Raw genomic sequence first — 18,259 nt, 5'->3', positions numbered from 1 at the left:
GTTTAACTGTACTATATGCAACGTACTGAATTTTGAATTATTATTTGAATAAAAAAAAAATCAGGGTTGAGGCATTGAGCACGCTGGCTCATTGTTACTCTCGCTGAAACACTTGAATAATAATACTAAAAAAAATAATAAAAGAGTAATGATATTTGTGAACATTTGCAAATAAATAAAATTAATTTAAAAAAAAAAGACACACGGACTACAACTTCCAGGAGGCAACCGAGCGGAAGGGCTCTACTGCGCAAGCGCAGACCCAACGGTCGCGCGGATTTGAGTTTTGTTTGAATGGCTGACGACAGGGTGGATTGGTGTTTTTAAGTTTTAAGCCATGTAGAAATGGCAGTGAATTTAAACGTGTCGCCGGGTTCAGACTCGTCGTCTCTAAACGACCAGTCTGTGTCCAACCGGAGCAGTAACAGAAGTTTGAGAGTAGCAGAAAAGAAGAGGCGGAAGGACGAGGCGGAGGACCCGTTTGTCCTGGCCCTGAAGTACTTCTCTGACGGTAGGACTGGCTCGGACTAAACGGTCGATAGCAGATGGTTACCGTTGGTTACGGTTACCACCTGTATTAACGTCCGCCGTCCAGGATACACGCGTTAACCGTTACCGTTAGGAAAATACAAACTGCCGAAAAATGGACGGGATCAGTGTAACGTTCACCTAAGTTTACATTCTTTCTTCTAGCATTTAGGGTGGAACTTAGCTTTACTGACAGCTAATGTTGCTAATTCACTCGTTAGCTCTCACCTCACCGGATGAGACGCTTCCAAACAGAGTTAACGTAAGTAAAGTAACGTCCGTTAACGCAGACAACAACACCATTGTTGCCCGATATTGGAGGAGCAACCCGTTGTTCGATGACGTCATATGTTGCCACTGCATGCGTTGGCCCATGTACACTGAATTAAGTGTCTGGACCTAAGTACTGCATTCAAAGAGGCCCTATTGTGCTCTCTGTCTTTTTTGACCTATACATGTTTTAATAATGTTTTATAGTCATGTTAAAAGACACCAAAGTATCAAACAATGATGTACATGCATTTACACGACCGCCTGACTCAGCTGTGCTCAGCTCTGAACACTAAACTGCAACATGAAAGTGGTATTTACATGAATCTATCAATAATTATAATATGATTCTATAGGATAAACATACTTTTTGTACTTAAAGTACAGTTTAGTGCTAATAGTTTTGTCTTTGGACACCATGCTTAGGGACAAAACTAATGGTTATCCTATAATACAACTAAAAAGAGGAACACCGTAGAAATATGGAAACATTCAATTTTAACAAAAAGCAGGCATGTCTGTGCAGCGGAGACTTGAGGGTACCCAGAGGGCCCATTTTCAGTCAGATATCCTGAGGTCAGAGGTCAAGGGACCCCTTTGAAATGGTCATGCCAGTTTTTCGTTGCCAAACTTAGGAGTGTTATTTAGCCCCCTGACATGGTTGGCACCAATGGTTTTCGTTAGATCTTATAGTTCTGTGAAACCAATATCTTCACTATATCTCTAAACTGAGCCTGCTACAGCCTCAGAAAGACCAAAAGTTGTGCAAATCAAGGTTTTAAATACTGTTGCCTGTACCCAGGGAAGATTTATTTAAAGAAATGACACCTATATCTTTAAACCTGAAAGTCGTTGAAAAACTCTTAAATAAAGGTGATGTTATTGCTGTCCTGTCACCAAAAACTTTACGCGGATTATTTACTGCAAGCAGAGCAGTTAGAGAATTTTGTAACAAGACACAATATACACATTTTTGTAATGGACTTTACACTGTACAACTTTAAAATGTAAGCATTTGAAATCAAAAGGTTTTTTGGAGAAAATACTGGAGTTTGTTCAAGCGAACAGTGTGTAACAGTACCATCTCGTCTGCTGTCATCTGCGGGAAAAAAACGTCTGAACTTGTTGACATTACCTCTTGTATGTGTCAAACTGTGAGAGTATTTTAACATTTCTGACTACAAATACACACTCTGATTTGATGTCATCTCTCCCTTCTGTAGTTGCAGCAGGTACTCCTGTGTACGGAAACGATGATGTGGAGAGGAACATGGTGCGGGTGGAGACCGTGGCCTACAGTAAAGGACTCTCCCCAGAGAGCATCTCTATTATGCTGGAGTTTGCCATGAGCCTCCGTATGGGTAAGACAGCCACTTATTATTAGCAACAGCGATGGACTGGGTATAATACCACCCCTCCATCATACTCTCTGGCACTGTAGGGAGTTGTAGGGGGCTGCAGTCTGCCCCATTACACACCTAGCAAGTGTACACCTTGGACAGTGTCTGACACACTCTTATTCACACCTGTTTCAGTGTAAAGCAAAAATGTACTGAGCCTGCCCGTCTTTGGACTGTGTAGACATGAAACAAATTTCACACAGACAGATTCAGGCTGCCTCTTATTGTGAGGTTGCAGTGTAAACCACTGAGCCACTGGGCTGTCTGAAATATAATGCTGCAGTTTAATTGACAAGAATGGCAGGGCTAATGTAGTACAAATTGGCTACTGTGAACACCAATTTCCCTTTAATTGAAACATGGCACAACAATTGTCTTTAGATCTTCCCCAAAGTGTCAAAACACCTGTGCTTTAACTGAATTTGTTTCTGTGAACTTTGCTCTGTAGGGACGTTACTTTGTCCCCGGGTGCTGAAGTGTCTCATCCCTGCCACTGTGGTGCCACAGGAGGCTGTTGTTCGAGCAGTGGTTTGGCTTGGGGTTGGAAAAATACCCGTCGCCACACAAGTAAGCGCAAACTTGATTTGTCGAAATTATTTTCATCTGTTTTTTGTTCACGAGTAATTTACAAGTATGTTGATTGGAATAGACTGTAATAATGATGACATTAATCTAATTACTATGGCTATGTCATTAACCATTTTAAAACAAAATGCTAAGATTTAAAGCTACTTTACTTTTTTACTTTTGCTTTTGTTTATCTTTTTAATAATATAATAGTTTCTTCAATAAAAACATGAAAAAATAGTATGTTTGAAAATGCTTAAATCATAAAATGAAAACTTTTCCAAAAACACACCTGCACACCTCGCTATAAGTTCCACCAAAGACAACGTTACTGAGATATTCGACATTGTAACTTTAAGATGAATGCATGTTGGTTTACCTGCTTTTGATTTTGTACTTGCATTCCTAAGAATATACTACAGTTAATCCGTTCCTGTGTTTTCTTGCATGTACACATTTCAGATTCTTTTCATAAAGTGGGTGTTGACTATGTTTGACATGATCGATGCAAAGGACCAACTTCGAGCTATCTATGGCTTCATCTTCAGCTTCGTCACAGACGAAAATCTGGTATGTGTTGATGATCTTTGCATTTGTTGTAGTAAGACGGCATGAAATCAAATTTGCCAGGGTTCCCACCCATCCTGGAAAACAGTTAACAGATTTTCCAGTCATGGAAAACGCATTTAAAATGAGAGAAAAGTCAAAATGTCCTGGGAAATTTTGTAATGCAATGTTCCCCTATTTCCCTTTAGCTCATAATGAACTACTAGTCTATCAGAACTCCATCTGTATGGCCAAGTGTGTTTTAAATAGGCTGTTATGTTTTGGAAACTTGCTGTGTCGGCTGATGTTTTAGAGCAGCCAAGAATAATTGATTTTTGGGCAAATGTCTGTTTTATCTGAGTGAAACTACTTAAAGTTGATTGCTTTTTAGGGCTAAATTTAGTTACACCAGATTGCTGCATAGATTTGTATACTGACCAATACCCAATCCAGCATTTAAGCCAGCATTGGTGTTGAGCCAACTCCAGCCAAAATACACACTGCTGCCAAACAGTGCATCTCAAAACAGCCTGATTTTTGTTTTAGTCAGGCAGGTGCAAGAAACTTTTGCTGACTCTTCTTTTTAACCTGGACAAGTGCTGGAAAATGATCTCTGTAAACGAGTGGGAACCCTGATTTGTATTCTATTCATTCACACTTTCTCTTTCAGCCACAGATTTAGGGTTCACTGAGCTTATTTGTATTGTAAATGACATGTATATTTGTACGCTGCTTTTTAAAACAAATTTGAAAAAGACCAATGCCTCATTGTTTATGGATGCTGTGTCTTGTTCGAGGCACATACTTGGTTTGATAAATAAAGGTTAATTTCTGTCTGACTGGGCAGGTAATGTGTTTGTCTGGACTTGGCCTATAATACATTCATTACAAAAGAGGATTGTGCTGTGCTGTTTGTGCACAATTGTCCACTTACCCCTGTAAAGAGATGACTGCAGTACCGTAATGTGATATGAGATCCACTGAACATCTGCTTAGAAGTGATGGCATTATATTTTGTCACATTATTTCAGTGTCCTTTCATCTGCCATCTGCTGTACCTTTTGACCAGAAAGGAAAGTGGTAAGTCCAACATTTTCCTATCTGAAATGAGAACGTACTGCTGTTTTTCTAGTTTACTCCATTAATTCCCTTTTTTAGTGTTTTTATCATTTCTGTTTGCCTAATTGACAGCTTAATTTCCCCCCCTTATTCTAGTGCGAGTCTTCAGAGTCAGAAAGCTACTGGATCTACAGTCTAAACTGGTAAACCTCCTGCTGATTTTATGCCCTCTGGTGCCATTGATCAAAGCTACTACATTAGTGCCTTACTCTGTATGGAAATCTATTCAATGAGAAATCCCAGGATGGGTTTTTTCTGCATTCTGCAATATTTCCATAAAACGGTTACCCTTTCCACATTATTGCCTATTATAACAATTCCCATGGTATTATGCATTTTTAGGAAACATCATTTAAAACTGGATATTTCGAGTATAAAGATGTGTCATATTGAGCATGTTGATGTTTCCTCTTGTTTCCTCAGGGAAGGCAGCCGTTCCTCCTAAACCTACTGTCACTTTACAAAGTGTTTTGCCCTGAACTATTGACGCTTTCCATACCATCACGAATTAAGGTTTGTATATGTATATTTGATGCTTATTCTGCCATTATAATACGGTATTAGCATCTTCTCTAAAGCACTAATGCTTTATGTTTTTGCTTTCTTACAGAGTGTGTTTAGAAACCACAATCAACCCTGGAAATCAGCATTGAATGCAGTCCAGAGGAGGGCGGGTTCCCAGGTTGCCTCAGCTATCAGTCTGGTCCCAACAATTACAGATAAGACCAACTCCAGAAAAAGGGTATGAAATTTGTTAGATTGCACTGCGTACCATGTTTGCTATCACTTCTGCTACAATACAGTTACTGCAGCTGCTTGCCAATGCCTTTCTAGAATTTCATCAGCCCCCACCTCCACAAAGTGTAAAAGTATGATTGCATGGAGTGGTATGGTCAGAAGATAAGGCCAAGTACCAGAACTATAAAATCTATACTTGTAATTAATCTGTTTATCATGAGTTAGACTTTTATTTATGTAAGGAAATAAAGGCCAGGCTTGCTTTTATTTATATTCTTTTTTACTCTGTTAACTTTCCCAGAAACGCTGCCACCTGGACATACCAGCATTGAGGTCTGTAGTCGGTAAAGAGACTCTGAATGCGCCATCCTCCAGCAGAAGGGTTGTCCCCCTGGTGCAGCTCCACTCCTTTGCTCAGCTCCTGGAAAATATGCACCGTATAGAGGTAATTTCTCCTGGGACAAATCTCTGACTTCTGCATCTGTGGGAGCCTCTTCTCCTTTACTGTCTTGCTTCTTCTCAGTTTTTCCCTCCGTCTACTCCCGTCTACCTCTGCTTCCACAGTCCAGCAGTTATTCCCAACACACCTGGGCTGGGAGCAGAATATAAGTTATATATTATATAAATAAATAAATATAAGTTTAAGCATTAAGAGTGAAGCTCATTAATCATTTAAGCATCAGAATAAAAAGTGTGCCAGTTTCTCCATGCCATTATTCATAACCACGGTCTGTTTAATTGTGATATACCCTCTTAGCCACAGGGTGGTGCTGTGATACTGTTATAACTCTGTCTGTACATTGTCGTAGGCCACTAACAACTTTGTCCTAGCGAAACCACAGCAGAGGTGGTCTAGGACTGTAATTTGTTTATCAGATTGGAGCATAAACAGAGCGCAGTGCTTATCTTTTGCTTTTTAAACAGGCCATTGTTCTTTTTACAGATATGAAGGTTTATGAGTAATGAAAGCAAAAGACCTGAGAGGAAATGTGTCCGAGAATTGTATTAGACAAAGTTTCAGAGCAAAAAGTAATTTAAAGAGGTTCTGTAAATGTTCAGATTCAGTGACCTGATAAACTAATATACTGTAAGTCATTTTAAATGGCTCACAGGCTTTTATGTGTCATGCTACATAAATTCACCTCTTTCACTGCCTACAAAGCCAATGCGAGCCATACGGCTTTTCGACGGAGATAGTATCAACTGTGTTTAATGCCAAGAGAGCTCTATCTTTTCCGTATCTTAGGAAAGACCGATAAGTAAAGTCAATCACACTCATAAAACTATTCAGCGAAGGCGTTGACAAAGGATCACTGATTATTTCCCTCATTGCCTGCACCCTTGTTGTCAAAAGCAGAATGGTGCTTTCCTTGTTTAATGATACAGCTGCTCCATAATTATTGAAGAACTGAGCTGTGTCCGTTCACAGTCTGTCTTCTCCTCATTCTAATGTTTTTATTATACTGATAAAGTCCCCATATTGGGAGGCAGCTGTTCATACACAATGAGGCACTGTATCAACTATCCAGTTTGAAGGCAGAAATGTCCCAACTCTGGTATTATGTGGATTACTGGATACTGAAGAATTATCTCAGTAGTGGATTGGTGGTCCACTCAATGAAAACAAGGACACGAGCATCAGTTTGTTCTAATTCTGCAGCAGGTAAACAGATTAATTAGAAAGGGAGTAATCATGCAAAGCAGCATTTTGTGTTTTTTTTTATTTTTATACAGCCTATGACTGTGTGAGTATAGTTATTTGGGAATAGGAGTTTTGTTTTCCATCTCTTCTCTGTACTTTTTTGATTTATGGTTGTTTCATTATTTTTGCTTCTCAATCATGCTTTATTGCATGTTTTTTACCTCCACCAGCTGCCCGCTCAGATGGGCTCACTGCTGGGCTCCAGTCTGGCACTACAGTACCTGGACTGTGTGCAGGATGAGTCTGCCCTCCTACGCCTCGACTTCTGGCTAGGCTACGCTCTTCATGAAGGTAGGGGGGGCTGGGAAGTAGCTACCAAACTGCTGTTACATCGTCTATCAGGAAGATTCATCCAAAGCAAAGATAACCTTGAGTTGAACCCAAACACACACCTAGTTGGCATATCAAAAGGGTTCTTTCAGAGAGCTTCTTTAAAGGAAACTGGGGGATATCGGGGGTTCACTGTGTGAACATGCAGCAAATCTAGATTCCTCTATTGTTCTCTTTTTATATTCCTTTTACGTTTTCGTTCACTAAATACCCTTTTTGTGCTGTTTTTGTTTTAAGAACTTTTGTTCTGCAGGGATGGAGGAGCCTCCCAGAATTCAGATGAAGCTCTGCAGTTTTTAAACAAGTTGCTTTCCACACAACACTTTCTCCAGGTGAGCGTCACATTTCCGGCCCTTACAGCTACTACTCTGTCACACCCGCCATTCACTGTTCCATGTATTCAAACATCTGCACCAACATTTTTAGCTGACACGTTTTATTTAAAACATTGGAGCATCGCCTTATCTCTCGCTCCAATAATGCTCGGGTACGGCTCAAAGCATGAGTTCTGGCTGGATGACAGTGGACTTTTTGCCGGCAGGTGAGTGAGAATCTGCACTGGTGCCATGGAAGGACAGGGGGTGCCTTCATCTGATACAACGCAGCTTTCTTTCTTTTTGCAGAGGCAGGAGCAATTTGAGTGGAGCGGTGGAGCGAAATTAACAAACAGCTCCATGAGCGAGGAATCATTTTTCTCATCGCTCCCATGCTCTGGCTGACACAGCACTGTAAAATCACAGTTAAACAATGATTTCATAATGTTTTTAATTTGTCACTTTTCTCCACCAGGAGGGGTTTTCAAGTTCAGAGGCTTTTCTCTACAAGTTTCTCAATGTTTGGGACGGTTCCCTCCTCCGTCCACAGATCCTCGGTCTACTGAGCAACATTCCTGTAGTCCCCAGTTCCCGTGAGTTTTCCCATTGGGTCTGTCTCCACATTTAATGACCCGTCTTTGTGTCTATCTCTGTCAACATCTGCTACCACCCCATCTTCATCTCCACTTGACTACAATCACAACCTCGTTAGCAAGGCCTGCCATATTCATATCCTTGGAATTGCATTTTAATTATACAGTGTGTACAACAGTAACATTGTGTCTCCCTGCTTCAGAAATCGGACGGCTTCTGTTTGAGCCCCTCATGCAGCTCTTCTTCACATCCTCACTTTTTTTCAAGGTAGGCTTTCTTCACTGAGGCTCAAGTAGAATGAGCTTCTGCTACTGTCCTTGAATTACAAAACCTTCTGCTGCAAGTTATTAGAAAACATACAATAGTGTTTGTCTTACAAAGCCCTCATTATGGCTCCTTTATTAGCTTTGTGGTTAAACTGCTGTGTGTTCGGTGCTTTCCCATGTGTCTGCAGTGTGGACTGATGGAGTGTCTAAACAATATGCTGTTGAAGTGGCTGACCTGGCACTCTGTGTATGCTCTGGAAGATGACTTGGACATCAGCCTCAACAGCCATACTTCCATGTGAGTCTCACATCTACTTTCTGATACTTGTTTATGCCCTGAGCATAAACAAGAAATAGACCAGAAACACTTTATGAATTTAATCGAGAGTGTAGAGGTTATAGCTTGTGTGGCTTTTACTTTGAAGCCAAGAAATCCCTTTCTCGCACCTAATCAGCTCTGAGATGTAATTAAAGTTTTGAGGTGCTGCCTCAGTTTTTATTAACTGAGGGTTCCTGTAATGAAAAGGTGTCCCAGTTGACTTACACAATCTTGTTCTAAATATGTGGCTTAGTAGTTCTATTAATTTGAGTTATTTAATTGACTCTAGCAGATACAATCTTGACTGAAACCCTACAATGGTCTATAAAATAACCTTAAATTTAAGCCATCTTTTATTCAGTGAAGTTTGACATGTTTTCCCTTTTGGGGTTCAGCCCTTTTATCCATCAAATCTTTTGATTAAAAATTGTTTGCAGACAAAAACAGCCCCAATTTCCAGTTAAATGATTTTTCCAGCTTCCAAATTAAGTGGTGGAGTCAGTGTTTGTTATATTTAAATACCTGGGCTTCATCAGTATCGAGTCCTCACATAGCTAATCCCACAACAAATGATCCAACAAGTGGAGGGATCCATTTTTTATTCACTGCCATTTCACTAATCATCTCTGGTATTTAGCATCATAAACATTGTGTATTTATTTACACTTCCATTCAAATCTCGCTTGAATCAGTGTTTCTTTTGTATTGTAATGAAATGCCACGTGCCTGATTTGGGCGCTTTCTTCTGTGGTATCAGAGACCAGAGTCATTGATAGAATAATACTGTGTTTAAGTTCAGCTCAGCATCATTCTGTGTGTCTAACTCGCTGCTCTGCCCTCTGTCCCAGAAACATGACCCTGTCAGGGTTCAAGGATTCAGTGATGGAGCTGGTTGACTTTGTGGGTCGGTTGGCCACTGTGGGCCTTCAGCTTGAAGGCTGTCACTCTCTCCTCCTCAGCTTCACCCTTGACTTCTATGAGACGGTAAATGCGCTGATGCTAATGATTGAATCTGCTTTGTGATTTTTTTTTTTTAGGCATGATGCAACCTGTGCCTGGGCTTTACTGGTGCTATTTAAAAATCCTCTTCACTCAAAAATGTTTTACTTCACTTGGATGTTTGAGCTTCACTGTGCAGAATGATGTATGCTCAGAGTTTGACACTAGATGATCCTTTTCACATTAATCTGTTGGATACTTTAAATTAAAATTGAACATGTAAAAAATTAAATGAGGGAAGAACAAAAGAAAAAGTAGAATATTTTTGTTTCTTAAAACTTGTCTGCAGGGGACCTTTTAACCGCCGCTGTCCTGGTCAAGTCAGCTGTAGCACATAGAAATAAAGGCTGAAAAACATACAAGGCAGACAATAAATTGGATAAAATATGGAAAGAATAATCAAGGGTCACAAAAACAAGCACATCAGAAGGATAATGTAAGATTTATGAAAGCGACTTACAAAAAGTGCATTCAATCATTAAGTTACAACCCAAATAGTGCAATAATCCTGCAATTACATAAAAATGATCAAAACGGCTTTAAGTGCATACAAATACAAACAACCCAGAGTGTATTTTTCTCTTTGCCAGAATGTTAACTTGTGCAGCCAGACCATACTTCTGGGCTGACACAGTGCTGTGGCGATAGGCCTGGCAAATAAACACTTTAGAAACCCCAACAGTGGGTTTGGCTTGCCTCCAATTCAGAAAGGTTGTGCCTGATTCGAAGCATGTTAACATCAGAATGTGAAGCATACGTTAGTGTTTTTCTCTTTAGCAAAAGAGAAAAGATAAATGCTTAAGGAGCATAAACAATAGTTCATAGCTTTATTTGGAACAGCAAAATTGCATGAATAAAAATATAGTTTGCCAAGAGTAGAGTCATACTAAAAGCTTCAGCAGTGGGATATACTGTATATTGGATTATCTATGTTTCACTTTCTGTGGGTGTTTATTTCATATTGCTCTCCTCCCCCAGGTGTGTGAGATGTTTCGGAAGTATGGACTCCCCCTTGTGGTGATGCCTCCCCCAGGAGTTTTTTACCCGGCGCTGTTTGCCACCGACCCTGTCAGCGTTGACAGACTGGCCTACATAATGTACAGGTGGGGACTCATTCATCTATAGGCTACAACCTGCCGTGATGCACACACCAAAACAATAATAATAAATAACTACAATAACTGCACTATAATATTCACCAACTGGGTTCACTTCAGTGGGACTTAGCTCAGGTGAATTTCAATCACAATGTGCAATACTTTTATTTTTCCTTTGTGCCTTAGTGTGAATTTAAACATTTAAAAATATTGTATATGTTGTTCCTGTTATTATATTTTATACTTCCCTGTTTTTATATTATTCATATTTTTTATATATTTATTGAGAATTTATTGTTTCTTATTGGTGTTTTCTATCCACTTTGCTGCTGTAGTATGGAAATGTCCCCTTTGTGGGACTAATAGAGGAATACCTCTCCTTACTAGCAACACCCTTAATGTACTATGTCACATGCTGATGCATATTTGATGACGGAACAGAACTGGAATCAAATGGTTAAATTGTACCTATGTTTATGCATGATTTATGATAATGAGAGTCTAAGAGGCAATGCACTTACGCCTGGCGGTCCTTTTTTTTATGTCAAATTAAAGCGTCATTTGTAACTCCAGGCTTTATTAACGCAAATCCTTACAGTGTCGGCTAATTGAGTACACCCCAAGGTTCTGAAGTAATTCTGCCAAAGCGGAGCGTAAAAATGCCATGGCAAAGGAAAATTGGAACGTAATTGCATTATATATTTCGACAGACCATAGAGAACAAGCTGTGTTGCAGTAATTCAGGATTACAGAGGTCACTGTTTTTTCATGCTCGTCTTTTTGTCCAGGTACAAGGTGAACTTGACATCAGCCAAGAGTCAAAACAAACTCACAGAGGTAAAAAAAAAACCCACCAACTAACTTTCTTCTTGCTATAAAAGTCTGAAAATGAAAAATGCTGTGGTTTGCATTGCACTAATACTGTAAGAGTACATTTTGGTTCACTGCACTAGTACTTGACATGCAATGTGAAGGATTCTTATTTTCTATTAGCAATGATTTGATAAAAAGAGCTAATTTAGCAGTTATCTCAACCCATGGATTTTGAATACATATTTTTGTGATTACATTTTAGGCTTTTAACTGGTGCGCTCCGCTGAAGTCACTTGACGTTTGTTTTGATTCACTGCGGTAGCTTTTATAGATTCCCCATCTCTCAGTCTAGTTGCTTAGGAATTCACATGCATCTACCTACAGCTGCTAACCTTTAATACCCTCTCAGATGAGGACTTAAGAAGTTGTTGATTTTAATACATCTGCCACTGTGAGCTGTGAAAGTACATGTCAGGCAGCCAGCACCGCTCCCCTTGAAATGTCAGAGGCAAGAAAAATGGACTCGGTAAATGGCATGCAAATTAATCAGCACAACAGACGTCGGATGGGAAACTGCAGATATGGGGAGCCGTTTACTTTCTTTCTCCACTTTCTTTAGCTTATTCTCATCTTCTGTTTTTAGCAGGCCTTTCACATCAGCCAACAGACGTTCCAAGAGTTCAACCAATACATAATCGTCATGATCAACTGCCTGTGGAACTCCAGAATGTTTCAACCAGGCATGGGTATACACCTGGGAGAGGAGCTGCTGCACAAGAGCAACGTGCCACAACCCTGGACGAGTTTCAACCTCATCCACCACCCTGCCTTCATGAGCTACGCCTTGGACTTTCACCAGAAGGTGAGTGTAGACCCTTTGGGATGTCTTCTGTCTTACAAAGATATGTTTCTTCTAGTATGCACCCTATGCAACTCTTGCTTATTTTCAAACCTTGAGAGGAGCTTGATGGATCAGCGTGCAGCCACTCTGTACAGTGTGGTTAATGGACTTACAGGCAAGACAAGGAGACAAATGTGGTATTAATGTATCTTTCATAGAAAATACATTAATACAGAAAGGCATTTTATTATTAATGGGTGCAGCATGAGACATGATTTTCATCATGTTGAATAATACACGTACCTTTTTTGGTTCGGTCCAGCTGCAACATCCAACAGCAATCTTGTAAGATTTAGCAGGGCGGGCTGACAATGAATATTAATGTTCTCTCTTTATCAGTGTTGGCCAGGCAGAAAGGACATGGACCTCAATTCCATAAAGGTATAAGGGCTCTCCTTTTCATTCGGAAATTTATTATGGACAAATGTTTGATGTGCATCAGTTATATTTCAGAGATTTAAAAGATTTTGCTTTGATCATAGAAACCTTCAGATGTCTTGTATGTGACTTTTTTTGTGTGTGTGTGCGTGTTTCAGCAATCCAAGCTGTGGAGCTGGTACCTGGAGTATTTGTTCAGTCAGGGGTATGACGGCCTTAAACAGTTTGTGCAGACCAACATCGGCCGCCAGCTGACACCAGACGACGGGCAGGGCGACAGCCTGCCCACATAGCAGAGGTAGATGCTCAACAGAGGAGAGGAAAAACAACCACTGGCATCTTACCCATTTTTAAAAGACTTGTACATATTTCATCTCCCATCTTTCTCCACGCTATCCGAGTATATTTTTTATGTACATAGATGTATCTGTGTTTATTGTGTATTCTTACTTATATTATTGTCCATTCAGCGATAATAGACTTTAAAGCCCTGGCAGCTATTTGCCAGAAGAAGTGTCAGTAGTGGGTTTAAGTTCAGTGAATACACGTTTAACAGGGAAGATGGCATTTTTATTGCAAAAACAAACTGAAAGGGGATTATTGGTAATTCACATTCATCGGTCAGGTCGGTGTGAAATATCCACAAAGTCTTCACAGAAATAATGTTGCAATAGGATTCACATAAATATTGACAAGATACTAAATAATACAAGTAATGCGCCTTCAAATAATTCATTTTCAGTATTTCTTTTGCAATAAAATCAGTCATTCTTTGTTTAATGTCTACGCACCGACCTTGATTCATACTGTTTTTGATGTTTTATTCTTGTACAGCTTGTCATCCGCAAACCTTGACTCTTGCTCCTTGTTGAAAATAAATAAGTGTAAGACTTTTAGAAACAAATAAAATCAATCTGTTGTGTCTTAATAATATTATACTGCATAAATCACTGTTGACGTGTCTTGATCTTGTTCCCTCATGTTAACCTGAATTTTGTCTCTTTGTCAAATGGCATCAGTTGTTTGAGAATCTGTTTTATGGATACGTACTCTTATGGATTCTTGAGTCAGTTTCTCTGCCATCTGGAACACAACCTTTTCCTTTAATCAGGGGACCCATCTGGATGGTTAACAGGCCTCCGTCTCCTTGGCTACTTCTGAAAACGCAGGATGAAATCATTGTATGCCAGGTACATACAGTGATTAGCTCTTGAATACATTGACCCAGAACATGTCAAACACTTGTGTTGTGCTGCTGATTCTGTATTAAACCTTTTATATTTCAGACATTTGGAAGCACAACCAAAGGGAGGATGGGTTACCTCCACAGGTACCCCAAAAAAAGGAAATAGTCCGGGTTCATACAGGTGCTGGAAATCCTTAAACACCTGAATTTTAATGTGATGTTTTCATGGTGTGTAAACTGCTAGTCAAATTATAAACAGATGACATAATTTGAAGCAAAACTTTTTCATTTGTCACCAGTCTGGAAGTACATCTACATAATTTGCGTTGACAACACTTATCTATGAAGTGCATCAGTGTACTGTACATACTGTTTGTACTGTGTATACATATATAACTTACCACAGCTGCAAAGTGCTGGAAAGGATTGAGATTGGAAATGCTTGGAAAGTGCTTGAATTTGACTTTGGAAGAGATGTAGAAACCTTAAATAGTGTCACTTCTTCTCATCCGTCCACTTTTCTTTCTCTTTTTTGATTAATCGATTGATCGTTTTGGCTATGAAACGTCAAGAAAAAGTTGTTTTTTGTTAACATCTTGAAATGGTTGTCCAATAAACAACCCAAAATTATTCAAACTATCAACATTGATATCATCCACTACATGAGAGGCAGTCTCTCAATGAGTATAAATGTCATTATCCTCCATGGCAAAGTGTTATGGGTTATTTCTTTTAGTATTTCTTGATAAGATCTTTGGCCAAGAAGAGCATCACAGCTGTATGTTTACGTGTTGTAGGCTTTATTGGATGCAGTTGCAGAGAAGATGTGCTCTCAACCTTGAGCTAAATCTCCTCCTGACAGTATTTGGACGCCTGAGCTGTGACTTCAGAGCAGCATCCCTCCTGCAGCTCTCAACACCAGCCCCGGAAGTTTTCTGGTTAGTGTTTTATGTTATTCCAACTCTGGCTGTTTCAGATGATGATATTCTGTAGTGAGAACTCTAAACCCACCAGATGAAACCCTCGGCATGTGTGTGAGAGTGTGTTAGAGTGCGTGAGTGAGCAGAGCCACCTTAAAGAAAGCAGCCCGCTGATGTCAGCGTCAGAGACACAGACCCCGCCGCCGGTACAGCGCTGCGCCGCTCCGCCGTTTCAAATCTTCCTCTGCTGCTGCTGCTGCTGCTCTCCTCACTTTCTTCAGCTCATGTCTCGCCCGCATTCACAGGAGTAGCTGATATCTCACCCTCTTCGCAGGCACATACAACTGAGCTGTGCCAGATCCACCTGAGCCAAAACCCTGCCTCGGGAACACAAAGGTAAGATTGTTCAAGGCTGCTTCTTTTTGAGTGTTTACTGCAGGAAATGGGTTTTTGGATAGAAGCCGGTTAACATCAAATTCAAGGCAAACAGATGGTGACACTGTGACGGGGCTTTTTAGTCGCCTTTGGGTCACTCATGTGCATGTAGAGGTACAGAGGGGATGCTGTGCTGCAGTTAGGATACTGTGCGCCGTCCTGGTCACAGTTCCAAAGCTATTTTTCCCCTTTTAAACCAGATGACATCCGTGTGATGGATGGTGTTTGCCGGATGCTTAAGGATAACTACAGTCCGTGTGTGTGTCCGTGTGTGTGTGTGCGCGCGTGTGCGTGTGTGCGTCTGGCCGGTGGCGCTCCGAACAAAAGGTGCGCAACTGGACGTTTTGGCAGCAGCTTTTCTGATTTCTTTCTGTTCGATATTCAGAGGAGCAACGTGCAGCTGCCGCACCGAATGAACAAGATGCACAGTTTTCCCCCCATCCACTAATTGTGGATCAGAGGAAGTAAATGGTATCGACACTGATCTAAGTGTGCGCCCCGGAGTGCGCTTGTTTTGTGGAGCCCAGAGGGAAAGAAAAGCCTGCCAGATCTTCCTCTGCAAGTTTCCACACAAGTCTCGCTTCCTGCACAGAAAGGGGGGAAAAAAAGCTGCATTTTTATGCCAGAGCTTTTCTGCCTCATCAGTTTGTGTGGGTGGAGACTGACATGTGATGGCAGACTGAGGTGTTCAGCCGGATTTGAACTCCGGATGTCGCGTGTAATTATGGTTACAATTACACGGTGTGTCTTAAGCCCCCCCAAAAAGGCCCCAGGACGCGACACAGCGTGGGATAATTTAGGGAAATATTTGTAGGGAGGATTAATCCTGCTTCTGTGGATGTGACAGCAGCAGTATTTGAAAGTGCTGAACCTGCACTTTCCCCTGATGTGACTGACACGAAATAACTCAAGTTTCTTTATGTTGTATGTTTGCAAACTATACAGTACAGTCCTATATTAGAAGCATTTTTTCATGTACAATTTCAATATGTGGATGTCCTTCATTGACATCAACTGTCACTGTCACAACTGTCTAATATGAGCTCAAGTTGTGAGTTGTACATTATTCACTGCCGGTGTGTCCCAGTGTTGACTTTATGTTCATCTTAAAGAATCAGTCAAACACACAAACTGAAATTCCCTTCATAAAAAAGCAAGCGTCTTTGTTCTGGACATCTACAGCATCCCTCTTTCTCTCCTGGGTTTGTGTTCTTTCATCTCTAAAGCTTGGTAGTGTTACTCTTGGTGTCCGTGGCTCATTTCAGGGTGAAATTAAATGTCTCTGGAAAAAGAAATACGATTTTTCTTCTCCCTGCTCCTTTTCTGTCGTGGAATGTGTGAACAGAGCTGTGTACTGATTGTCAATGGCTTTTTAAATTATTTTCTCTACATTATAACGAACGGAACGAATGAAAGTGAGATGAATGTTGCCTTTTCCAAAGGGGAATGAACTGACATCTTGCCTCACAGGGAAATCCCTCTGAAAATGACTTTCATGTTGTCATACTGCGGGACATTTTAATGTTATCAATCTGCATTGGCAGAGAATAGCTTCAAGTAATTTTCATGGACAGTAATCCTTCAGTACCTACACTGAGGATCATTTCCCTCACAATCCAAAAGCCTAACTGGACAGGAACGCGTCAGAATTTCTTCAGGCAATCCAATTTGATGTGATGATAGGATTTCAAGTCTTTTGATCTTCAAGGCTGCTGCGAAACAGATGAAAATGTAAGAAATAAAAGGAATCTTTCTGCAGATAGTGGGTTTAATTGTGGTTAATAATAAGTAGCATACGCTGTGATGACCATAGCAGCTTGCATATTGTGTGTTGTAACTAGATTGGAGGGTTTCTTAAGGCTTCACACAGTAGTGAGCTGTAATTGTGAAAGATGCTAAAAGGATTACGAGGATGTTCTATTGTCACTGCTTCTCTCCATCTACATGCCTCCTGGTCATGTTTTATGTCATGCATTTTCAACACTATCCCCCCAGCTGTGAAGAATATAGATTTAATCTCACAGCATCATCCCATTGTAACGTCCTTTATTCATCCTTAAGAGGACAGTATCACTGTCACTTGTATCAGATAATGCTACCCCCCCCCCCCCCCCAAGATTAAGTAAATTACTTTTTCATTGACACAACCATGTTTCAAATGTGTTCATTTGGATCTATTTAACTGCATGTCATTTAACTATTAGTTATTGTGTTTATTGTATAAAATACTGTATATTGTTAGAATATTTTTCAGACAGTTGAATGTCAGTGTATAGTTTGGTTTGGTCAAGTTTGGTCAAAAATCGTTTGAAGTGGCAGATGCTGGACATTTAAAGCATTCTCCACCACACTAAGCTAACTATCTTATTCAACCATTTATCCATTACTTTAAGCTAACCGTTAATCCATTACTCTATCTAATTCAACCACTTATTCTTAGCTCACTACTTAAACTATTTGTACTTTTACTAATTGCTTTGGGAACATATCTGTATTCCCAGGATCCTATGTTCCCCAACTCAATATCCTTTTAATATGACACTGTTGAAATCACCCATCTACAGCGTGTAGCCTACTGATTTTTATACTATTTGAAACCTATGCCCTCAAATTTGCAGAGAAAGACTTTTCTTTAATTTACACATTGATATCTCCACAGTTGCTGAATGTTTTCCCATTCAAACTGAATTTGAAACACCCATCTCTATTCGTTCTTTTGTAAATTGATCTGCAAAGAGTTGTGCAAGAGAAGTGTAAAGACTGCAGAGACTTTACCAACGTCTACAAACAACGACCCTGGAACATGGAGATGACCCCATTTAACTATTATTCTTTGC

The 18,259-nt window shown here is 40.2% G+C and overlaps 1 protein-coding gene across 1 annotated transcript; it reads left to right on the top strand.

The window, feature by feature from the left end:
• Positions 1 to 345: 345 nt before the first annotated feature.
• cenpi (centromere protein I) lies at positions 346 to 13,594 on the top strand (the record flags this gene model as incomplete). Its single annotated transcript, XM_083914820.1, has 20 exons — positions 346 to 511; positions 2,022 to 2,159; positions 2,647 to 2,765; positions 3,228 to 3,335; positions 4,343 to 4,391; positions 4,527 to 4,573; positions 4,854 to 4,943; positions 5,041 to 5,172; positions 5,470 to 5,613; positions 7,041 to 7,161; positions 7,438 to 7,532; positions 7,990 to 8,107; positions 8,311 to 8,375; positions 8,563 to 8,672; positions 9,542 to 9,677; positions 10,671 to 10,795; positions 11,578 to 11,626; positions 12,246 to 12,464; positions 12,843 to 12,884; positions 13,040 to 13,594. The coding sequence occupies 20 exons, from the start codon at positions 346 to 348 to the stop codon at positions 13,172 to 13,174; spliced, it is 2,208 nt and encodes a 735-aa protein (XP_083770946.1). The 3' UTR covers positions 13,175 to 13,594.
• Positions 13,595 to 18,259: the final 4,665 nt, after the last annotated feature.

This window comes from Echiichthys vipera (genome assembly GCF_963691815.1).
Source record: "Echiichthys vipera genome assembly, chromosome: 6".
Lineage (NCBI taxonomy): Eukaryota > Metazoa > Chordata > Actinopteri > Perciformes > Trachinidae > Echiichthys > Echiichthys vipera.
Note: the sequence above shows the minus strand (reverse complement) of the source record. Positions and strands in the feature narration are given on the sequence as shown.